Raw genomic sequence first — 25836 nt, 5'->3', positions numbered from 1 at the left:
TGCCTGCGCGCGTCTGCGCGTCTGCCTGCGCGCGTCTGCGCGTCTACCAGCGCGTCTGCGCGTCTGCCTGCGCGCGTCTGCGCGTCTGCCTGCGCGCGTCTGCGCGTCTGCGTCTGCGCGTCTGCCTGCGCGCGTCTGCGCGTCTGCGTCTGCGTGCGCGCGTGCGTCTGTCTGCGTCTGCGTGCGCGCGTGCGTCTGTCTGCGTCTGCGTGCGTGCGTGCGTCTGTCTGCGTCTGCGTGCGTGCGTGCGTCTGTCTGCGTGCGTGCGTGCGTCTGTCTGCGTCTGCGTGCGTGCGTGCGTCTGTCTGCGTCTGCGTGCGTGCGTGCGTCTGTCTGCGTCTGCGTCTGCGTGCGTGCGTGCGTCTGTCTGCGTCTGCGTGCGTGCGTGCGTCTGTCTGCGTCTGCGTGCGTGCGTGCGTCTGTCTGCGTCTGCGTGCGTGCGTGCGTCTGTCTGCGTCTGCGTGCGTGCGTGCGTCTGTCTGCGTCTGCGTGCGTGCGTGCGTCTGTCTGCGTCTGCGTGCGTGCGTGCGTCTGTCTGCGTCTGCGTGCGTGCGTGCGTCTGTCTGCGTCTGCGTGCGTGCGTGCGTGCGTCTGTCTGCGTCTGCGTGCGTGCGTGCGTCTGTCTGCGTCTGCGTGCGTGCGTGCGTCTGTCTGCGTCTGCGTGCGTGCGTGCGTCTGTCTGCGTCTGCGTGCGTGCGTGCGTCTGTCTGCGTCTGCGTGCGTGCGTGCGTCTGTCTGCGTCTGCGTGCGTGCGTGCGTCTGTCTGCGTCTGCGTGCGTGCGTGCGTCTGTCTGCGTCTGCGTGCGTGCGTGCGTCTGTCTGCGTCTGCGTGCGTGCGTGCGTCTGTCTGCGTCTGCGTGCGTGCGTGCGTCTGTCTGCGTCTGCGTGCGTGCGTGCGTCTGTCTGCGTCTGCGTGCGTGCGTGCGTCTGTCTGCGTCTGCGTGCGTGCGTGCGTCTGTCTGCGTGCGTGCGTGCGTGCGTCTGTCTGTCTGCGTCTGCGTGCGTGCGTGCGTCTGTCTGCGTCTGCGTGCGTGCGTGCGTCTGTCTGCGTCTGCGTGCGTGCGTGCGTCTGTCTGCGTCTGCGTGCGTCTGTCTGCGTCTGCGTGCGTCTGTCTGCGTCTGCGTGCGTCTGTCTGCGTCTGCGTGCGTCTGTCTGCGTCTGCGTGCGTGCGTGCGTGCGTGCGTGCGTGCGTCTGTCTGCGTCTGCGTCTGCGTGCGTGCGTGCGTCTGCCTGCGTGCGTGCGTGCGTCTGCCTGCGTGCGTGCGTGCGTCTGCGTGCGTGCGCGCGTCTGCGTGCGCGCGTCTGCGTCTGCCTGCGTGCGTGCGCGCGTCTGCGTGCGCGCGTCTGCGTGCGCGCGTCTGCGTGCGCGCGTCTGCGTGCGCGCGTCTGCGTGCGCGCGTCTGCGTGCGCGCGTCTGCGTGCGCGCGTCTGCGTGCGCGCGTCTGCGTGCGCGCGTCTGCGTGCGCGCGTCTGCGTGCGCGCGTCTGCGTGCGCGCGTCTGCGTGCGCGCGTCTGCGTGCGCGCGTCTGCGTGCGCGCGTCTGCGTGCGCGCGTCTGCGCGCGTCTGCGCGCGTCTGCGCGCGTCTGCGCGCGTCTGCGCGCGTCTGCGCGCGTCTGCGCGCGTCTGCGCGCGTCTGCGCGCGTCTGCGCGCGTCTGCGCGCGTCTGCGCGCGTCTGCGCGCGTCTGCGCGCGTCTGCGCGCGTCTGCGCGTCTGCCTGCGCGCGTCTGCGCGTCTGCCTGCGCGCGTCTGCGCGTCTGCCTGCGCGCGTCTGCGCGTCTGCCTGCGCGCGTCTGCGCGTCTGCCTGCGCGCGTCTGCGCGTCTGCCTGCGCGCGTCTGCGCGTCTGCCTGCGCGCGTCTGCGCGTCTGCCTGCGCGCGTCTGCGCGTCTGCCTGCGCGCGTCTGCGCGTCTGCCTGCGCGCGTCTGCGCGTCTGCGTCTGCGCGTCTGCCTGCGCGCGTCTGCGCGTCTGCGTCTGCGTGCGCGCGTCTGCGTGCGCGCGTCTGCGTGCGCGCGTCTGCGTGCGCGCGTCTGCGTGCGCGCGTCTGCGTGCGCGCGTCTGCGTGCGCGCGTCTGCGTGCGCGCGTCTGCGTGCGCGCGTCTGCGTCTGCGTGCGCGCGTGCGCGTCTGCGTCTGCGTGCGCGCGTCTGCGTCTGCGTCTGCGTGCGCGCGTCTGCGTCTGCGTCTGCGTCTGCGTCTGCGTGCGCGCGTCTGCGTCTGCGTCTGCGTGCGCGCGTCTGCGTCTGCGTCTGCGTGCGCGCGTCTGCGTCTGCGTCTGCGTGCGCGCGTCTGCGTCTGCGTCTGCGTGCGCGCGTCTGCGTCTGCGTGCGCGCGTCTGCGTCTGCGCGCGCGCGTCTGCCTGCGTCCGTCTGCGCGCGCGCGTCTGCCTGCGTGCGTCTGCGCGCGCGCGTCTGCCTGCGTGCGTCTGCGCGCGCGCGTCTGTCTGCGTCTGCGTGCGTGCGCGCGTCTGTCTGCGTCTGCGTGCGTGCGCGCGTCTGTCTGCGTCTGCCTGCGTGCGCGCGTCTGTCTGCGTCTGCCTGCGTGCGCGCGTCTGTCTGCGTGCGCGCGTCTGTCTGCGTCTGCCTGCGTGCGCGCGTCTGCCTGCGTGCGCGCGTCTGCCTGCGTGCGCGCGTCTGCCTGCGTGCGCGCGTCTGTCTGCGTGCCTGCGTGCGCGCGTCTGTCTGCGTGCCTGCGTGCGCGCGTCTGTCTGCGTGCCTGCGTGCGCGCGTCTGTCTGCGTGCCTGCGTGCGCGCGTCTGTCTGCGTGCCTGCGTGCGCGCGTCTGTCTGCGTGCCTGCGTGCGCGCGTCTGTCTGCGTGCCTGCGTGCGCGCGTCTGTCTGCGTGTCTGCGTGCGCGCGTCTGTCTGCGTGTCTGCGTGCGCGCGTCTGCCTGCGTGTCTGCGTGCCTGCGTGTCTGCGTGCGCGCGTCTGCGTGCGCGCGTCTGCGTGCGCGCGTCTGCGTGCGCGCGTCTGCGTGCGCGCGTCTGCGTGCGCGCGTCTGCGTGCGCGCGTCTGCGTGCGCGCGTCTGCGTGCGCGCGTCTGCGTGCGCGCGTCTGCGTGCGCGCGTCTGCGTGCGCGCGTCTGCGTGCGCGCGTCTGCGTGCGCGCGTCTGCGTGCGCGCGTCTGCGTGCGCGCGTCTGCGTGCGCGCGTCTGCGTGCGCGCGTCTGCGTGCGCGCGTCTGCGTGCGCGCGTCTGCGTGCGCGCGTCTGCGTGCGCGCGTCTGCGTGCGCGCGTCTGCGTGTCTGCGTGCGCGCGTCTGCGTGTCTGCGTGCGCGCGTCTGCGTGTCTGCGTGCGCGCGTCTGCGTGTCTGCGTGCGCGCGTCTGCGTGTCTGCGTGCGCGCGTCTGCGTGCGCGCGTCTGCGTGTCTGCGTGCGCGCGTCTGCGTGTCTGCGTGCGCGCGTCTGCGTGTCTGCGTGCGCGCGTCTGCGTGTCTGCGTGCGCGCGTCTGCGTGTCTGCGTGCGCGCGTCTGCGTGTCTGCGTGCGCGCGTCTGCGTCTGTCTGCGTGCGTGCGTGCGCGCGTCTGCGTCTGTCTGCGTGCGTGCGTGCGCGCGCCTGCGTCTGTCTGCGTGCGTGCGTGCGCCTGCGTCTGTCTGCGTGCGTGCGTGCGCCTGCGTCTGTCTGCGTGCGTGCGTGCGCGCGCCTGCGTCTGCCTGCGTGCGTGCGTGCGCCTGTGTCTGCGTGCGCCTGTGCCTGTGTCTGCCTGCCTGCGTGCGTGCGCGTGCGCCTGTGTCTGCCTGCCTGCGTGCGTGCGCGTGCGCCTGTGTCTGCGTGTCTGCGTGTCTGCCTGCCTGCGTGCGTGTGCGCCTGCGTGTCTGCGTGTCTGCGTGTCTGCGTGTCTGCCTGCGTGTCTGCCTGCGTGTCTGTCTGCGTGTCTGTCTGCGTGTCTGTCTGCGTGTCTGTCTGCGTGTCTGTCTGCGTGTCTGTCTGCGTGTCTGTCTGCGTGTCTGTCTGCGTGCGTGTCTGCGTGCGTGTCTGCGTGCGTGTCTGCGTGCGTGTCTGCGTGCGTGTCTGCGTGCGTGTCTGCGTGTCTGCCTGCGCGTCTGCCTGCGCGTCTGCCTGCGCGTCTGCCTGCGCGTCTGCCTGCGGCTGCGTCTGCCTGCGGCTGCGTCTGCCTGCGGCTGCGTCTGCCTGCGGCTGCGTCTGCCTGCGTGCGTCTGCCTGCGTGCGTCTGCCTGCGTGCGTCTGCCTGCGTGCGTCTGCCTGCGTGCGTCTGCCTGCGTGCGTCTGCCTGCGTGCGTCTGCCTGCGTGCGTCTGCCTGCGTGCGTCTGTCTGTGTGTGTCTGTCTGTGAGTCTGTCTGTGACCGCTGTTTCCCGACAACCACTGGTCCGATCTAATTGAAACTTGCCAGGTATATTGCTGGGGACCTGACTATGTGCCTTTTCAAGATTTGATATTAATCGGACAAGTGATTCCCAAGTTATGGCCATTTATTTACCAACCAATGACAGGACACGTGCTGCGTAGGCGTAGCCGATGCGCCATTTAGTTACCAATCACAGGACACGTTGCTGCGTAGGCGTGGCTGCGTAGGCCGGTGCACGGCCGGCCGACGATGACGTCACGTGCCGTGCCGGTTACGTTGGGGATCGATCGGTGCCTTAGTTACCGTGGTGTTGGAGTGCCAATGGTAAATGGCAGAGAATGTCATGGCAAGCAAAGACAGGGAGGTAAACTTGATTTTAATGTGGATTTTAATTAACTATGTGTGTGTAAGTATTACAGCAGTTGTTACTTCAATGCAAGCGATAATTCGTGGAATGCCTGTGAACATTCCGTACGGACACGCACTACTTCCAGATGATGACTTAATGTATTCTAATAATTTCTCGATTTCTTATGTGCATTTATAGATAAACACAATGCCCCAATCCAGTCGTCGTTTACGAGAGTGAAGGAACGGCCTGTGTTGTTGTTTCTGGCTCGTGGTTTGAAAGTTTTTTTTTTTTTAGGGGGAGGGGGGTTTGCACATACGGGCACGCAAGAGCGAAGGAACGGCCTGTGTGATTGTTTCTGGCTCGCGGTTTGAAAGTTTTTTTTATTTTTATTTTTTGCTTTGCACGTACGACCACGCAAGAGCGCAGGAACAGCCTGTGGTTGTTTCTGGCTCACGGTTTGAAAGTTTTTTTTTCTTTTTTTGCACATAGGGCCACGCACGTACGGGCACGCGAGAGCGAAGAAACGGCCTGTGTGGTTGTTTCTGGCAAGCGGTTTTAAAGTATTTGTTCTTGTCTTTTTTTTCCCCACGTACGGCCATGCGCGTATGGCCACGCATGTACGGGCGCGCGAGAGCGAAGGAACGGCCTGTGTCGTTGTCGTCTCTGGCACGCGGTTTGAAAGTTTTTTTTGTTTGTTTGCACGTACGGCCACGCACGTAGGGCACGCACCTACGGGCATGCACTCGTCTTATCAATTTCAAGAAATGCCGTTCCAACTCCTCTGCCAGAACCCACTGTGATGCCCCCATTCTTCCCTTGCTTCCGGCTCTTCCACTGCACCAACAGATGTACAAATCGTTGGCTGCCAACGGTAATCCATTCCTTGACTGTATGTATATGCCCATCGACCCCCGACCGTCACTCCCACCCTCCCTAATTCTCTCAACTTACGCAAGGGGGGGGGGGGTTCTCCCTTCACACCTTGAACCCCCCCCCCAACCATTATATGTTTTTCTTCTTCCCCTTGTTTAGTTTCACTTGCTGGCTCATAGCATTATAATGAGCGATAGTCAATGGTTATTTATTGCTCCATTATATTTCATTTCTGCTCTCGTATCCCTGCAATAAATTTTTTGGTTTATAATCAAGGTCGTGTTACTCAATTGCTTCATGGTGCAAATAGGCTATGAATCAATTTATTTGGGAGATTATGATGTGCCATATTCTGTGTTGCACAGTGTCGGTGCTGTCGAAGTAGTTTCTTGGCAAAGATTATGCTATGTGTTTTTCCATTGCCTTCCCTGCAGTAGTTGGGGCAGGAATATGTAATTTGTTAATGGTGCTGGCGATAGCTCACCTACTCTTCATTCAGACTGTCAGATCATTAACGTCCACCAACGAATGCTGGCAGACGGAGCACCAAGTTTAAACAGCCAACCTATGGATGGCACACACATCGATGAATCACCTAGCCTGTGAAACACTGGGATGACAGCTTATAGCCAGTTTGAGATTCAATCACAGGCTGGACATCATAGACATGAGTGTACATACCTCTGAAGCCATCCTAATAACCTTTTGGGAACTTGAAACAGATGTCTCTTTGACCCGTTTGACCGTCTGAGATATCATTAAGGAGTTCCACCCTTTAGGCAATACAAACTACACCTGGAGATGCGTGACAATGTAGAATTAAGTTTTCTAAGGAGTTGGGTGGATTGAAAAATTAAAAAGGTTTTACACATCAGAGGCAGTATTTAGCTAATGGCCGAAAGTTCAAATACAACAAGAGTCAAATGGATAATGCCGATTTTGTTTCTTCCAGTGATAAACAAAGCGAGCATTTAAAAATCTACAAAGTCCAATCAAACGTGGTCCAAAAGTTCAACCAATCAGTTTACACCATTGGTTAAAGAACAAACCTTCAAAAATTGAACCATCCTGCTGGTGAAAAAACATTTCAAGAAAATCAAAATATTTGGATAATAACAGTAATCGAACTAAAATGAAAATTTAAAAATTCAAGCCAAGATGAAGCAAAGCAATTCAGAGTCCATAATTCAATGCTATGAGCACTTAACTAAAACAATCTCAAGGAAAACAAGAAAAAGAGCAATCAAAGATTGCAGACCATCGCCAGTTGTTGTTTTGTGTGGTGTTTATGCAGTTTTATGTAGTGCATTTTGTGTGGTGCTTGTGTACTGGTGTGTTGCGTAATTAATAGACGTCACTAGAACTGCCACTTTAAAACTGCTGGCAGTGATGATCGGGTACTAAGGCCTAAGTCACATTTGCTCAACGGCGAGGATATGGCGGCCGTACGCCCTCTGAATTGACAGAAACGTGCGGCGGACGCAGAGTTTATGCGGTGGCCTCAGGGTGGCCCTACGCCGTTTGGCTATATTTTACAGGCCGTAAGGTCGCCGTGGAATTACAACTTTTTCATTTTTACGTTCGCCGTAGCAATTCGACAAGCCGAAACAAAAGAAATGGTAAAAAAATATTAAAAAATTAACCCATTCGTTACCGTCCATCTGGCCACACGTTCACCTTAGGGCCCCCTGCAGTCCCCCTGCGGTCGCCTTGCGGGCACCTTGCGTTTGCCTTGAAAATTCTATGGCCGCCGCAGGAACGCCCTAAGGTCACCGTGCAACATCAAATCAAAGACCGTACGGCAACCCCACGTTTTCGGTCTCCACAATTTATAAATACGCCGTGCAGCTCGCGAAAAATAAAAATATACGTGACTGCTAGATTGTGTGACCGTGGAAATACTGCGGCCGCTGTATAATTGCTAATGGCCGTAGATTTTGGAGACCCCACGGCCGCCATGGCAAATGTGACCTAGGCCTAAGACATCCTGCATTGATGCAACCCCACTTTGATCGGACACCTGACCCTGATGCATGACGATTATTATTATTATTATTATTCAAAAAAATTCAAAATGACATTAAAATAAATTCAATTCAATTCAAATGGAAGAAAAAAAATTACTGGAGGTACATTACGACATTGGAGTAATCAGAAGGAACCTGTTTAAGATTTGGGTTTCAACTGCTACTCATCTACCCTTAAACCATCGAGGAGCAGCCAAGTGAGCACGAGTCAAAAAAAATAAAATAAAAAATAAAAAGAACCCAAAAAATAATTAATTATGGCTGCCAGACTATGTGTCCGATCAGGTTAAAATTTGAAACATATTCCCCAACACGACTTGATCATGATTGTGAAGTTTCATGTCGATTAATGAAGCGGTTCAAAAGAAAGAATTTAAGATTTTCGTTCAATCAAATGAGGCTGCCAAACTATGTGACCAATCAATTATTCATGAAGAGCTTGGTATCCCCAAAGCTTTGGGAACATGTGTGTGAAGTTTCCCCTTCAATATGTCCAGCCATTCTGAAGACGATGACTTCAAGGTTTTAAGGTAAATCAAATATGCCTGCGAAACCATGTGACCTATGACATCATAGGTGGTAATGTTTTGTTCCTCATGAATAGGCGGTCTTAGCTGTGAAGTTTCACCTCAATCTGTTTAGCCATTTCAGAGATGATTTTTGAAGGTATCTATATATCTATATATCTATATATCTATATATATATATATATATATATATATATATATATATATATATATATATATATATATATATATATATATATATATATACATATATATACACATATGCCAAACCACATGACCAATGACTATCTATTTTTTTCTGTCAACCAATTTATCCCAAGATGACCCTCAAGAATTTTACATTCTGAATCGGATGGAACGTTTCCGTATGCAATTTTGACGTCATAACAAAGGCAACTATGACATCATTAAAAAATATAAATATATTATATATTATACAAATAAATAAAAAATTTAAATAACAAAAAAAAACACTTCTTCCCCATGAGTACTACTGACCGCATGCCAAGTTTCAATTTTTTCCATGGTGCGGTTTCAGAGATACAGAGGTCCAAAGTTTTTCATTTTTTCCAACATGGCTGCCACAACATGTGACCTGTGATGTCATAATTATCATTAAAACATTCTACATGAGTAGTCGCTCCTTTGGTGAAAATTGTGTGTCAATCCGACAAGCGGTTGCAGAGAAAAACCGTACTCATGTTCTGTGTGGATAAACAAACCAACCAACCAGAGACAGACAGACCCAAATGCAATACCCTCTCCTCTGGTGAGGGTAACGATCTTGGTACAAAATTTTACTGTTCATAGTTGCCACTAATAATAGGAAATGCTGTCATAAGCACTCACCTACTGAAAACATCTGTAAGAGTTTGGGGAGGAGGAAACTTTCTTCAGTTTGCAAAAGTCAGGAGCAAAATATCTCACCTGGGACAAGAGCAAAAGAGGAAAATGGATTAGAGGAGGACTTCATGGTCCATCAGACATACAAAATGAATCTCAGGCAATATATTCAAGCCCACATCCACATGGCCGTGTCCACAACAAAGACTGACGATCAGCTGAAATGTTTTTTGTTTTCGTTTTTTTTTGTTTGCATACAGTACAAGTGCATGCATGCACACGCCTTGATATGAAACAATGTTCTGTACTTTGCGAACAGTTGGGATATAACCACCAATGAACACATCAGTATACCAATCAACAAAACAATATCAATACTAAGGAGTTTATAGAACACCTTACCCCGCTCAGTCTTTAGAAAATAAAATAAAATGGAGACATGGGTGGGACAATACTACAAGCAGCAAATTTTATTGGTTGAGATGATATGAAATGCCGTAACATTTTGTCCAAGCAATGCTAAACGGAAGGTTGTTGAAAGGGACAAAATGGCAATTTGTGGTCTACTGTGTCCAAATGTATCATTCAATTAAAATAAAATAAAGACTTTCAAGGTCATACTATGTATATATATTTCTTCAGGAGTTTACCACCGATGGTGCAGCATCTTTTACACCATGTTACATGAGTTATTCATGCCTTTTGTGTGTCCTTTATGACATCAGTAAAAACCAAGTTTACCATTTGGAATGATTTTCAATTTTGTTTGACTGCCAGACAGGCAAACAGACTAAAGATACAGTATACCAATAATACACCAAAACAATGTATGCAGTATACCAAACAGACTAAATATACTCCTCCATGCTCATGCGCAATTGGGACGAATTCAAAGTTCTGCGAAACTGCAAGTTCATTTTCCCGTTCATGTTCCAATATTTATTCAAAATATAACATTCAAATAAAACAGTTGTTCCTCGATCATAAACTGACGTTTGTGGGCAGACAGACGACAGACTCAGACAAAGTGACCAATTGCTTAACCCTGCTTTTTGCTTGGGGTAATAAGTAGTGTGTCAAATCAGAATGGACAAAAGTAATTCTGCAATGTCAAGACAGGCAGAACATGCACACCCTAGAAATAGAGAAGGCTTCTTCATCAAAATTCAACCAAAACTGCCTGGCAATTAATAACATTTCTTTTTCCTCTGGTGGTTGTCCATGGATACTTGACAGTGATAATTAATAATCAAATGTAAGAATAATATCTGCCAAGTGCAGCTTAAAATTCAGGAGTGAAAGCCCGTGATTAAAAGTAGCACGACTGAAAGAAAATAGGACATAATTCGATGTCGACCACTATGCCTCCCACCCAACATTAGGTCTTTGCTTACTCTAAGATTGACCTAAAAGCTAAAGACCATTTGACCTCAATATCTAAAATGTACATTTATGCATCATGGTACATGTACTTAGTTGAGTTCAAATCCCATAGCCAATGGTATCACATTAAAATTACCCCTGTGTGGGGGTGATGGTCATCTCTATTATACCACAAGTTCTCAATGTTCAGTTATGACCGAAGACTACTGCGCAGTTCTACTGCACAGCTCGAACTGCGCAGTTTGGTTAAAGATGACTCGGCATTTTGGCGCGCGCGCACGAAATTATATTTTGAAAATAAATGCCGATGTTTACATTTTGGGTTTTGAAACTTTTGCACCTTCGGCGGAAAATGTATAAATATACATATTCTGACACACTGACACAGGTTAAAACATACGAGAAAAAGTGTGATTTAATTATCCCTTCAGCTGTTCTCAAGAATCATATTTTTACCTGACATGACCTCTGACCTTTAACTTCTTAACCCCAGAATCAAATCTGTATATATTTAGATCATTATATATACTTGCACCAAGTGTGACTTGGATCCCTTCAGCGTTCTCAAGTAATCGTGGTAACGAAAACCTACCATGGACTCTGACCTTTGAACTCTTGATGCCGAAATCCAATCAGTTAATCTTTGGGGTGTGTGTGTGTGTGTATGCGCGTGTGTGTGTGTGTCCGTCCAAAAATATTGGCACCTTGCACTTTTTTTTAGATAATGCACAATTTCTTCCAGAAAATTGTTGAAATTAAGAAATATTTTGGTATCCACAATGTATTGATTTGATTTGATTTGCAGCAGAACAAAACAAAACAAGTGGTGTCAGGCACAACAAATCCCACCCATTTAAGGCAAAAAGTTATTTTGGGGATCAAATTTAAATTTGAATCATGTTTTAGTTTTAATGGAAAATTTGTAATTTTGACAGATGACCATGACCCCCAAAACTTCGGACCCTACCAATCTTCACAAATATGCATTTTTCACTGTAGGAATGGGTAGGATTATAAGTGACAAATAGAATAAGGTTCACTATAAGCTTAGTTTGAAGTAAATCAGTTCATGTTTGACGAAGTTATGAGCGAAAAACGATTTTGATCTTTTCGTGACCTTGACCTTTGATCCAATTGGACCCAAAGGTTAATGGGGTCGTCCAAGGTTCATTGCTCACCTGTGGATTAAATTTGATAGTGTTTGTCTGTTAGCAATTTTACGGCAAAACAGCTTTAGCAGACAAACAAACAGACAAATGAAAAATCGTGCTTAGCACGACACTTGGCGAATTAGTTGACCTTTCCGTGTGGTGGTCCAAGCTGTAATGTCATGGAATGTGTGGTGTTTATTTGTTCGTACATTAATAAAATGACGCGATGTCACAAATAACAATTATCAGGCACGCGTTGTCATGGTAACGGCAGTAGATTGAAAATTTTCACAACTCATTTAAAGCCACCATGTGACATTCAACAACTTATCAGTGCTTGTTGCCTTCATTCTGATTGTAGAAAATATTTGAAAATACCTCCGAACATTGCTTTTCAAGCAGCTTTACGATCCCGTTATCAGGTTTGAAATATGTTGTAAAACAAAAATATGTATTTTATGTGTTTTTCATGTTTTGGGTGACCCTGACCTTGACCTTAGGTCAATTTTGATCAAACTTTGTGCACATGTTAATATTACATGCATAAATAGACAGTACAAGTTTCAATACAAGTGCAAAACTGTTTGAGAAATAGCCATGTGTAATTCACAAAATTCCCCATTGGTTTATAATGGGCGATAATATAAAGTGATGCAGAATCCACATCCTGATCTTGAACATCACCAAGTGTCACATATCTTTTTGCACTGTGGATTTCTATCAGCTGTTAAAATTTCATCCAAAATCGGTTAAGAATTGTGACCTGCAGAACGAATAGAATTTTTTTTAAATCACGCCAATACCTAAAAACTTTGACGTCATACGATTGCGAAAACTGTGCATAATTTGTACTAACATGCATTTTAAAACATTTAGATATTCCATTGAAGTTTGTTTTGGCGTCAACAGGAAGTCACTATGACTTCCGGTTACTGAGTTATGTTCAAAAGCTTGTTTTCACCTTTTTTTGACGTAACGTCGTGACGTTAAGTGCGATTATGACGTGATTTGATCCCAGACTATTTCAGCAAGATTGGCTATCACGTGTTAAAATTTGAGAACAATTGCTTCAGTAGTTTCGGCTGCACACGAGCGTAAATAATTTTTTTTAAATGACGTCAATAGGCAAAACTGACATACGCTTGCGAAAACTATGCGTAATTTGTAATAAGATGCATTTAGAAATCATTTCGATATTGAATGAAGTTTAATTTGGCGTCAACCGGAAGTCGCTACGACTTCTGGTCACTGAGTTATGTCCAAAAATGTGTTTTCACGTTGTGTGACGTCACGTCGTGACGTTTAGTCCGATTAAGACGGGGGTTTGACGCGGACCGTCTCAGGTGGATTGCCTATCAGGTGTAAAATTTTAAGAACGACTGGTCCAGCCGTTTGGGCTGTAGACGACCGGACAAACAATCAAACAAACCAAGAAACGGAACAGACCAACATACTTGACAAAATCGAAGATTTCGCTAAGTAATAAACAGGACGATTACAATATCCCGCTCCCTCCCTCCGGAGGGCGGGATTAAAAAAGCTGAAAGAGTTACTTAATATCTTAGCTTATTCCACATAGAAATCCTAAAATGGCCCAGACAATATTATTGGCACCTTTTAGAAGTTGTTAGAAATAATGAGATTTCAAGCAGGTGATTCTCCTTTACTTTGGAATTGAACTCACATGTAGTGAGTTGCAGGTGCCTGCAATGTAAAAATGACTCATTCAACCAGTTTGAATCGAGAAAAGAAGTCATTCTGCTGTTTTGTTTTACTGTCTGTACCACAATAAGCATGGAGGAAAAAAAACAAGAAAACCAGAGAGTTGTCTAAGGAGGTCAGACACAACAATATAGCCAAGCATGGACAATCTCAAGGCTACAAGTCCATCTCCGGAGACCTTGATGTTGCGTCCACCGTACACAATGTTATCAGGAAGTTTAAAGCCAATGGCACTGCAGCCAACCTCCCTGGACGCGGCCGCAAGAGAAAACTTGATCGAAGATTGCAGCGAAGGATTGTTCAGATGGTGGAGAAAGCACCTCAATTAACTGTCAAACAGATTCAAGCTGACCTTCAAACACAAGGTACAACACTTTCAACTTGCACCAGCCACCGCCTACACAATGAAAGGGGGAGGGGGTGTTCTATGGTAGAAGTCCCAGAAAGATCCCACGACAGAGAGAGAGAAGAGAGGAGAGGAGAGGAGAGGAGAGGAGAGGAGAGGAGAGGAGAGGAGAGGAGAGGAGAGGAGAGGAGAGGAGAGGAGAGGAGACAGACATAAGAAAGCCCAACTGGAGTTTGCCAAACCACACCTGAACAAGCCAAAATCCCTCTGGGAGAATGTCCTGTGGACAAATGAGACCAAATTAGAACTTTTTGGTAAAACACACCATCTCTGTGTTTACAGAAAACAAAATGAAGCCTTCAAAGAAAAGAACACCTTCACTACAGTCAAACACAGAGGAGGTTCAGTGATGTTTTGGGGTTGCTGCACTGCCTCTGGCACTGGATGCCTTGAATGTGTGCATGGCATCATGAAATCAGGAGATTACAAAGGCATTTTGGAGTGTAATGTTCAACCCAGTGTCATAAAGCTGGGGCTCCATTGAAGGTCATGGGTCTTGCAGGACAATGACCACAAACACACTTCAAGCAGCACTCAGGAATGGTTCAAGACAAAATTCTGGACTGTTCTGAAGTGGCCAGCAATGAGTCCAGATCTAAACCCCATTGAACACCTGCGAGGAGATCTGAAAACAGCAGGTGGGAGAAGACACCCTTCAAATCTGGGAGAACTGAAGCAGCTTACGCAAGAAGAGTGGGACAAACCAGCAGTACAGAGGTGAAGGAAGCTCATTCATGGCTGGAGGAAGTGCTTGACTTCAGTAATTTTGTCCAAAGGGTGTGCTACCAAATAAAGTCCAGGGTGTCAATAATTTTGTCAATGCCATTTATTTTTAAGTTTCTGATTTAAAAGGATATATGAAGTTCTGAATCAAAAACAAAGGTTCTGTTGTATTAACAGTGAAATAAAGAATTGTGGAAACTAAATACTTTCATCAATTTTAACTTATTTTTTGAGAAAATTGAGTTATTTGAAATAATACACCTGAGCGGGTTTGACGGTCAGCTCGGATACAAAACTTGATGCAACTGAGTGTTAATCAACCTTAAGCCGTTGTCACACCTTGACGATTTAGCCAGCGTATGCCGACGTATGAAAAATTTGTCGAAAACACTGGCACACGTCGAATACTTTATGGGTAAGTTTTGTATACGTTAAGAGCACGCTGGCATACGTCGTAGTACGCTGGCATACGGCATCGTATGCCAAGCTCGTCGAAAAATTTTAACATGCTCAAATTTTTTTGACGTATGCCAGCGTATGACTCACACGTTCCGCATACGCTGGCCATAAGTTGTAGGCACGTTACGCAATCGTTGACACACGTTACTTGTAAGTTACTCATAAGTCGAAACACGTCGAGGTTATGTTTAGCATACCCGAAACTTACTTCTAACCTATGAGTAACGTGTTGTCAGCACGTTACGCGATCGTCGACACACGTTACGCGATCGTCGACACACGTTACTTGTAAGTTACTCATAAGGCCTTAGTTATAATATAACTTGGTTTACACAGTTCTTCAGCTGAAATGTAGGGTCGGTAGGGCGAAATATAAATATAAATATAATTTCAATTTTTAGAAATTATATATTGTTTTGATTTGTTTTCGGATGTTCCATGGAAAAGACAAGGGCAGGTGGGGGGAAAATAAATATAAATCCTGGACCAGGAGGATCTAAGAAGACATTGAAGATGGAAGACCATTCAAATGCAGGATGCCCATGTTCACTGCATCATCTGATGTGAAAAACAATAAGGAAGGATTAAAACTTGTTTTACAATATAGTCTGGCATGTTTTTCTAAAAGAAACCTGTTGGATCATCAAACAAATGGAAACAATACTGAGAAAATTACTGTCCAAGTCGTAGATGTGTGCATGCACACTAGTGCATGGTGCTGGATACGATTTTTAAAAGGTGTCTACTTGGAGTCAACATGCTCAAAACGGTCAATCAGCCATAACCAGCTCTTACTTTTCAGCGGGCATCTGATCGTACCGCCTCCCCATCCCCATGAGCACATCAAAGGCTGATTTCTGCTCCGTTGAAGGCTGAATATCAGCATCTCGCAGGAAAACTTTGACATACTTGGCACCGAAATCTTTCAATACGAACAGCGGTGTACAACTTTCGACAGAACCAAAATCGGCACGATCGAGAGTAGCCTGCGAATCATCCCTGCGGCTGCACTGAATTGATGCAATCGTTCGGCCAGAATATTTGTCATCAAGATATTGCGTGATTAAATCGCCAATACAATCACTCGATTTATACCGCTGAAATACTTCTTAACAATCACTTTCGCCCCAGAAACCAGTCAATCTGAACCACGCTGGCCACTGCTCAGATGCCATGACCAAAGACTACTACACAGTTTGGTTAAAAGGGACTCAGCATTTTTGTGCGCGCGCTAAATTATATTTTGAAAATAAATGCCGACATTTACATTTCAAGTTTTGAAACTTTTGCACCTTCGGCAGAAAATTTATAACTATAAAAGGCTAAAAATGTGTTTTATATTTATATTTCATTTCGGCAAATATACCGTCAGCGGATCTGTAAACCAAGTTATAAAATAACTAAGGCCAAAATCAAAACACATCGAGGTAATGTTTAGCGTCAGTGTTCCAGAATCCATGGTTTTTTTTTTTTTTCTTCGGCATGACGATGATGTTGACACTTCCATTTCTTGTGCGGTTATAATACAATATAATTAATAGGCTGCTGCTCAACGATTTAAATCATAACCGCACTAGAAATCGAAGTGTCAACATCACCGTCATGCCGAAGAAGAAAAAAAAAATACTCCCGAGCGGGAGTGCCGGTCATCTCTGCCAGAGGTCGAAGTAACTGTGCCAGACTGGAATAGGGGCAGTTCATAAAGTACGTACACTCTACTTCCAGGTTTCAAAACCACCCACCCCCCTCTGTATGCAGGCTCGTGACCAACCACCCACCCCCCTCATACATCGCTAATCGCTTGCAAAGCCAGCAGTTCCTTATGAACCGATGTTTGTAAGCCATGACGATGCAGTCCCTGGCGGTGTAATTTACCTTTTTTTCTTTTAATATCACAGCACATCGATTTTGAAAATAAAAGTACAAATTGACATTCAAAACAAACAATGTTAATGTCATAAATGAAAGTAAGTGTGCAGATAAACTTGTGTTCCATTGTTTTAGTTAAACCTGATGAAAGCTTCAAATGTAATATTTGTCTCGGAGAGTTACGGTTCTTAATTTTTTAATACTTTTTTTTGTACATACTTTATGAACGGCCCATATGGGGAATCAGAACGAAGTTTGAAGGGCTATAAAATCGGAACGAGAGCAAATTTCAAAAAAATGGCTCGTGTTGTTCGAGATACTAGTCCATAGTATCTGAATGACGAATAACATTTGATCTCTCTTGATAAATGAGGGAGGAGATAAGATTTGAAATCGACGATTTTCGCAACTTTCACAGCCTCGTCACGTTGACCTCGACCTTGGACGACATTGTAAGTTATATCGTTGTGAGTTGGGTGAATATACTGATTCTGGCTCACTTTTCCCCATGTAAATGAATGGGTGATTTTCAGCGATTCATTTTTTTTCCCCCTAAAAAGTAAACCCCCTTTTTATCCCAAAGTATATTTATTTGTCTCCCCTTTTAACCCTCGGGATACTTTTTTTCAAATAACCAATGCAACAAGATAAAGATTTGTTCAAGTAGTAAAGTAGTAAAGTGATTTGTTAAAGGTGATTCCAAAGAAATATCTGAAACATGTAAGCCTTGGGACACTCTTTTTCAAATAACCAATGCATATTGTTGAGTTCACTCATTGAACCTATAAAGATTTGTTCATTCTCAAATTCCTTCAATAGTTTAATTTTCTTTGCACAATAATCCCCATCTTAAATATTTAAAAATAAAACATCTGAATCTTTATATTTTTTAAGATACCCCTTTTGTGCAATTATGAAATGATAAACTTCTCTTAATGCTCTTGTTTGACCACATCCTGAGCCACATATCATTTTGAGATAATAGTAAATTGTTTTTTCATTGTTCAATTGGTAACCATCAAAGTTTTCAGTCCATTCAAGGATATTTATTTTTTTCTTTACATCCTCAAACTTACTAGTTTTTAAATTGATTCGCTTATTTGTTTTATTAGGGCTTCAAGCATGGCTGAAGCTCTATTGAAATCGTTAGTATTATTATTAAAGGCGTTTTTATGTTCTACTGACTGATTTTGTGGCGGATCTGGAGGGAAAACTGTTGGATGAAATTGAACGAAACTTAACAGGATAATTACTCACCACCTGAAGTTTATACTATGAAACATTTGATGACGTAGGTCACGTGGTATGGCGGCCATATTGGATTTTATCCAAAACCTAAAAACATCTTCTTCTCCAGAAGGGATAATTCGACAGCCTCAATCTTTTGCACACATTTGCAACGTTCCATGGGAATGTTAAGTTGTTAATTTGGTTCAAATCGTTATTTAATTTATATGATTTAAAATGATGCCGGTTGGCCTCATTAAATATGCAAAATATGCAAATGAGAGGTGAAAAAATTTAATGACAAATTTAGATAGCACATAAACAGGGGACTCCCAATATATTTATACGATGTCTGTATTTGACCCCAGTGAGCCCCCAGCGCCCCCCAAAGTTGAAAATGACCCATTTTTGAAATGTCGTAAAATGAAAACAACGCTTGGATTAAATTCAATGAAACTTATCCATTTAATAACTCTCCACCTGAAGTTTATACTTTGAAAATTTTGATGACGTCGGTCACGTGGTATGGCGGCCATATTGGATTTTCTCCAAAACCTAAAAACATCTTCTCGAGAAGGGATAACCCAACAGCCTCAAGCTTTTGCACACATGTCCGATATTCCATGGGAATGTTAAGTTGTTAATTTGGTCAAAATCGTTATTTAATTTATATGATTTTAAATGATGCCGATTCGCCTCGTAAAATATGCAAAATATGCAAATGAGAGTTGAAAAATTTTAATAACAGATTTAGATAGGACATAAACAGGGGACTCCAAATGTGTTTACACTATGTCTGTATTTTACCCCAGTGAGGCCCCAGAGCCGCCCAAAGTTTAAAATCACCCATTTTTGAAATGTCGTTAAATGAAAACAATGCTTTGATGAAATTCAATGAAACTTATCCATTTAATAACTCTCCACCTGAAGTTTATACTTTGAAAATTTTGATGACGTCGGTCACGTGGTATGGCGGCCATATTGGATTGTCTCGAAAAACCTAAAAACATATTCTTCTCCAGAAGGGATAACACGAAAGCCTCAAACTTTTGCACACATTTGCGAGGTTCCATTGGAATGTTAAGTTGTTAATTTCATCGAAATCGTTGCATAATTTATATGATTAAAATGATGCCGATTCGCCTCATTAAATATGCCAAATATGCAAATGAGAGTTGAAAAAATTTAATGATAGATTCTGATAGGCCTTGAAGAGGGGACTCCAAATATGTTTACACTATGTCTGTATTTTACCCCAGTGAGGCCCAAGAGCCCCCCAAAGTTTAAAATCACCCATTTTTGACATGTAAAATGAAAACTAAAGAAGATAGACATATAGTGACCACACATTCTGGAAGATATTTTAACGTTCTACAAGTTCGCCATTTACATTAATATGCAAATGTGGAGTTATTGGACTTTTTTGGGGACTTGAAAATTTGTCCAGCCTCGATTTGTCCAATGTGAAGTTTCTTTCTTTATCATGTATTGCTATGGGCTTTTCAATCCTTCATTGATATAACATGAGGGACCCCGTAGCTGGACCCCATTGCAGACTTGAACTAACTTTCTAACTCTGAAAACCAATATCATGTGACAGGGTGATAGTGTTGAAATTTGTGAAAATGGAGGCACGCCTTGAAGCCCGGGATTACTGGTTTACCAGTTTTAATCAGGGCTTCAAGCATGGCTGAAGCCCTATTGAAATCGTTCGTACTATTATTAGGGCTTCAAGCATGGCTGAAGCCCTATTGAAATCGTTCGTATTATTATTATTATTAGGGCTTCAAGCATGGCTGAAGCTCTATTGAAATCGTTCGTACTATTATTAGGGCTTCAAGCATGGCTGAAGCCCTATTGAAATCGTTCGTATTATTATTATTATTAGGGCTTCAAGCATGGCTGAAGCCCTATTGAAATCGTTCGTATTATTATTATTAGGGCTTCAAGCATGGCTGAAGCTCTATTGAAATCGTTCGTACTATTATTATTATTATTAGGGCTTCAAGCATGGCTGAAGCCCTATTGAAATCGTTCGTATTATTATTATTATTATTATTAGGGCTTCAAGCATGGCTGAAGCCCTATTGAAATCGTTCGTATTATTATTATTAGGGCTTCAAGCATGGCTGAAGCTCTATTGAAATCGTTCGTACTATTATTAGGGCTTCAAGCATGGCTGAAGCCCAATTGAAATCGTTCGTATTATTATTATTATTAGGGCTTCAAGCATGGCTGAAGCTCTATTGAAATCGTTGGTATTATTATTAAAGGCGTTTTTATGTTCTACTGACCAATTTTGTGGCGGATCTGGAGGGAAAACTGTTCGATGAAATTAAACGAAACTTAACAGGATAATTACTCACCACCTGAAGTTTATACTATGAAACATTTGATGACGTATGTCACGTGGTATGGCGGCCATATTGGATTTTCTTTAAAACCTAAAAACATCTTCTTCTCCAGAAGGGATAACACGATAGCCTCAAACTTTTGCACACATTTGCGAGGTTCCATTGGAATGTTAAGTTGTTAATTTCGTCGAAATCGTTGCATAATTTATATGATTAAAATGATGCCGATTCGCCTCATTAAATATGCCAAATATGCAAATGAGAGTTGAAAAGATTTAATGACAGATTCTGATAGGCCTTGAAGAGAGGACTCCAAATATGTTTACGCTATGTCTGTATTTTACCCCAGTGAGGCCCCAGAGCCCTCCAAAGTTGAAAATCACCCATTTTTGACATGTCGTAAAATGAAAACCAAAGAAGATAGACAAAAAGTGACCACACATTCTGGAAGATATTTTAACGTTCTACAAATTCGCCATTTACATTAATATACAAATGTGGAGTTATTGGACTTTTTTGGGGACTTGAAAATTTGTCCAGCCTTGATTTGTCCAATGTGAAGTTTCGTTCTCTATCATGTATTGCTATGGGCTTTTCAATCCTTCATTGATATAGCATGAGGGACCCCGTAGTTGGACCCCATTGCAGACTTGAACTAACTTTCTAACTCGGAAAACCCATATCATGTGACAGGGTGATGGTGTTGAAATTTGTTAAAATGGAGGCACGCCTTGAAGCCCGGGATTACTGGTTTACCAGTTTTAATTAGGGCTTCAAGCATGGCTGAAGCTCTATTGAAATCGTTAGTATTATTATTAAAGGCGTTTTTATGTTCTACTGACCGATTTTGTGGCGGATCTGGAGAGAAAACTGTCGGATGAAATTCAACGAAACTTAACAGGATAATTACTCACCACCTGAAGTTTATACTATGAAACATTTGATGACGTAGGTCACGTGGTATGGCGGCCATATTGGATTTTATCCAAAACCTAAAAACATCTTCTTCTCCAGAAGGGATAATCTGACAGCCTCAATCTTTTGCACACATTTGCTAAGTTCGATGTTAATGTGAATTTGTTAATTTGGTCGAAATCGTTACATAATTAATATGATTTAAAATGATGCCGATTCGCCTCATTAAATATGCAAAATATGCAAATGAGAGTTGAAAAAATTTAATGACAAATTTAGACAGCACATAAAGAGGGGACTCCCAATATATTTATACTATGTCTGTATTTGACCCCAGTGAGCCCCCCAAAGTTGAAAATGACCCATTTTTGAAATGTCATAAAATAAAAACAACGCTTGGATGAAATTCAACGAAATTTATCCATTTAATAAATCTCCACCTGAAGATTATACTTTGAAAATTTTGATGACGTCGGTCACGTGGTATGGCGGCCATATTGGATTTTTTCCAAAACCTAAAAACATCTTCTTCTCCAGAAGGGAGAATCGGACAACCTCAATCTTTTGCACACCTTTGCTAAGTTCCATGGTAATGTTAATTTGTTAATTTGGTCGAAATCGTTATTTAATTTATATGATTTTAAATGATGCCGATTCGCCTCATTAAATATGCAAAATATGCAAATGAGTTGAAAAAATTTAATGACAAATTTAGATAGCACATAAACAGGGGACTCCCAATATATTTATACTATGTCTGTTTTTGACCCCAGTGAGCCCCCAGCGCCCCCCAAAGTTGAAAATGACCCATTTTTGAAATGTCATAAAATAAAAACAACGCTTGGATGAAATTCAATGAAACTTATCCATTTAATAACTCTCCACCTGAAGTTTATACTTTGAAAATTTTGATGACGTAGGTCACGTGGTCTGGCAGCCATATTGGATTTTCTCCAAAACCTAAAAACATCTTCTCCAGAAGGTATAACCCAACAGCCTCAAGCTTTCGCACACATGTCAAATATTCCATGGGAATCTTAAGTTGTTAATTTGGTCAAAATCGTTATTTAATTTATATGATTTTAAATGATGCCGATTCGCCTCATTAAATATGCAAAATATGCAAATGAGAGTTGAAAAAATTTAATGACAGATTTAGATAGTTCATTAACAGGCGACTCCAAATATGTTTATACCATGTCTGGACTTGACCCCAGTGAGGCCCCAGAGACCCCCAAAGTTTAAAATCACCCATTTTTGAAATGTCGTTACATGAAAACAATGCTTTGATGAAATTCAATGAAACTTAACACCTTAATAACTCTCCACTTGCTGTTTATACTTTGAAAATTTTGATGACGTCGGTCACGTGGTATGGCGGCCATATTGGATTTTCTCCAAACCTAAAAACATCTTCTTCTCCAGAAGGGGTAATACGACAGCCTCAAACTTTTGCACACATTTGCGAGGTTCCATTGGAATGTTATGTTGTTAATTTCATCGAAATCGTTACATAATTTATATGATTAAAATGATGCCGATTCGCCTCATTAAATATGCCAAATATGCAAATGAGAGTTGAAAAAATTTAATAACAGATTCTGATAGGCCTTGAAGAGGGGATTCCAAATATGTTTACACTATGTCTGTATTTTACCCCAGTGAGGCCCCAGAGCCCCCCAAAGTTGAAAATCACCCATTTTTGACATGTCGTAAAATGAAAACCAAAGAAGATAGACAAAAAGTGACCACAAATTCTGGAAGATATTTTCACGTTCTACAAGTTCGCCATTTACATTAATATGCAAATGTTGAGTTATTGGACTTTTTTGGGGACTTGAAAATTTGTCCAGCCTCGATTTGTCCAATGTGAAGTTTCTTTCTCTCTCATGTATTGCTATGGGCTTTTCAATCCTTCATTGAGAAAACATGAAGGACCCCGTAGCTGGGCCACATTGCAGACTTGAACTAACTTTCTAACTCGGAAAACCCATATCATGTGACAGGGTGATGGTGTTGAAATTTGTTAAAATGGAGGCACGCCTTGAAGCCCGGGATTACTGGTTTACCAGTTTTAATTATTAGGGCTTCAAGCATGGCTGAAGCCCTATTGAATTCGTTAGTATTATTATTATTAACGGCGTTTTTATGTTCTACTGACCGATTTTGTGGCGGATCTGGAGGGAAAACTGTCGGATGAAATTCAACGAAACTTTACAGGATTATTACTCACCACCTGAAGTTTATACTATGAAACATTTGATGACGTAGGTCACGTGGTATGGCGGCCATATTGGATTTTATCCAAAACCTAAAAACATCTTCTTCTCCAGAAGGGATAATCTGACAGCCTCAATCTTTTTCACACATTTGCTAAGTTCGATGTTAATGTGAATTTGTTAATTTGGTCGAAATCGTTACATAATTAATATGATATAAAATGATGCCGATTAGCCTCATTAAATATGCAAAATATGCAAATGAGAGTTGAAAAAATTTAATGATAAATTTAGATAACACATAACCAGGGGACTCCCAATATATTTATACTATGTCTGTATTTGACCCCAGTGAGCCCCCAGAGCCCCCCAAAGTTGAAAATGACCCATTTTTTAAATGTCATAAAATAAAAACAACGCTTGGATGAAATTCAATGAAACTTATCCATTTAATAACTCTCCACCTGAAGATTATACTTTGAAAATTTTGATGACGTCGGTCACGTGGTATGGCAGCCATATTGGATTTTATCCAAAACCTAAAAACATCTTCTTCTCCAGAAGGGATAATCTGACAGCCTCAATCTTTTGCACACATTTGCTAAGTTCCATGCTAATGTGAATTTGTTAATTTGGTCGAAATCGTTATTTAATTTATATGATTTTAAATGATGCCGATTTGCCTCATTAAATATGCAAAATATGCAAATGAGAGTTGAAAAGATTTAATGACAAATTTGGATAGCACATAAACAGGGGACTCCCAATATATTGATACTATGTCTGTATTTGACCCCAGTGAGCCCCCAGCGCCCCCCAAAGTTGAAAATGACCCATTTTTGAAATGTCATAAAATAAAAACAACGCTTGGATGAAATTCAATGAAACTTATCGATTTAATAACTCTCCACCTGAAGTTTATACTTTGAAAATTTTGATGACGTAGGTGACGTGGTATGGCGGCCATATTGGATTTTCTTCAAAACCTAAAAACATCTTCTTCTCCAGAAGGGATAACACGATAGCCTCAAACTTTTGCACACATTTGCGAGGTTCCATTGGAATGTTAAGTTGTTAATTTCGTCGAAATCGTTGCATAATTTATATGATTAAAATGATGCCGATTCGCCTCATTAAATATGCCAAATATGCAAATGAGAGTTGAAAAGATTTAATGACAGATTCTGATAGGCCTTGAAGAGAGGACTCCAAATATGTTTACGCTATGTCTGTATTTTACCCCAGTGAGGCCCCAGAGCCCCCCAAAGTTGAAAATCACCCATTTTTGACATGTCGTAAAATGAAAACCAAAGAAGATAGACAAAAAGTGACCACAAATTCTGGAAGATATTTTTCACGTTTTACAAGTTCGCCATTTACATTAATATGCAAATGTGGAGTTATTTGACTTTTTTGGGGACTTGAAAATTTGTCCAGCCTCGATTTGTCCAACGTGAAGTTTCTTTCTCCATCATGTATTGCTATGGGCTTTTCAATCCTTCATTGAGAAAACATGAGGGACCCCGTAGCTGGGCCACATTGCAGACTTGAACTAACTTTCTAACTCGGAAAACCCACATCATGTGACAGGGTGATGGTGTTGAAATTTGTTAAAATGGAGGCACGCCTTGAAGCCCGGGATTACTGGTTTACCAGTTTTAATTATTATTATTATTATTAACGGCGTTTTTATGTTCTACTGACCGATTTTGTGGCGGATCTGGAGGGAAAACTGTCGGATGAAATTCAACGAAACTTAACAGGATTATTACTCACCACCTGAAGTTTATACAGTGGTACCTCTACTTACGAATGTCTCTACATACGAATGTTTCAGGTTACGAAGCGCCTGAACGGGAAAATATTGCCTCTAGTTACGAAGGCGTTTCAGGATACGAAGTCAAAAATACAGTACAGTACGCGCTGCTTTTCGCTGCTCCCAGAGTTTCCCGAATGTAAACAAACTTGTAGCTGCTCTGCCATTGGCTATCGCCTAAAATCTGCCTGGCAACCCTTTGCGTATGCGTGTATCCCAGCATGCTCTTCGTGTCCCCGTCCCGCTCTGTAAATATAGTTATACTGTATACAGTCTATGGTCCCGCTACGAAGTGCTCGGACAGTGTTACAGTACAGTACGCGTGTGGATTACAGTAACTTTTATTCACAATGGACCCCAAGAAAGCAATGAAGAAAAGTGGACAAGGAGAAAAGAAGAAGAGAGTTTTTCTAGCCATACAAACAAAGCAAGAGATAATAGAAAGGTATGAAAAGGGGATGCGTTTGATTGATCTCGCAAAAGAATATGGACGTAATATATCTACGATCGGCACGATAATAAAACAAAAGGAAGCCCTAAAAGCTACGGCTCCTTCCAAAGGCCTCTCTGTCATTTCCAAGAGGAGGTCGGCAGTGAACGATGAGATGGAGAGGTTGTTACTCGTGTGGATAAAGGAGAAAGAGATCGCTGGTGACACAGTG

At 44.3% G+C, this 25836-nt stretch overlaps 1 protein-coding gene across 21 annotated transcripts in view; it reads right to left on the bottom strand.

The window, feature by feature from the left end:
* The window catches only part of LOC147028754 (uncharacterized), a 120808-nt gene that overhangs the window by 43119 nt on the left and 51853 nt on the right, over positions 1 to 25836 (bottom strand). For 12 of the 21 annotated variants that reach the window (XR_015057701.1, XR_015057711.1, XR_015057704.1 and 9 more), the window contains one exon: positions 8937 to 9014. The exons of 6 other annotated variants lie outside the window; for them this stretch is intronic. Coding sequence is in view for 2 of the 15 variants with exons in the window: in XM_085879450.1 (XP_085735576.1) it covers positions 8937 to 9014 (78 nt within the window). In the remaining 13 variants the exon portion in view is untranslated. Of the gene's footprint in view, positions 1 to 6017; positions 6099 to 8374; positions 8683 to 8936; positions 9015 to 25836 lie in introns of those variants that run through there. 3 more of the 21 variants (XR_015057710.1, XR_015057703.1, XR_015057700.1) reach the window with 2 other exon arrangements.

Source organism: Eptatretus burgeri, chromosome 4, assembly GCF_056783735.1.
Source record: "Eptatretus burgeri isolate ZD-2024b chromosome 4, Ebu_testis_v1, whole genome shotgun sequence".
In the NCBI taxonomy this organism is placed as follows: domain Eukaryota; kingdom Metazoa; phylum Chordata; class Myxini; order Myxiniformes; family Myxinidae; genus Eptatretus; species Eptatretus burgeri.
The sequence above is the reverse complement of the archived record's forward strand: the minus strand, read 5'-3'. Positions and strand labels throughout refer to the sequence as shown.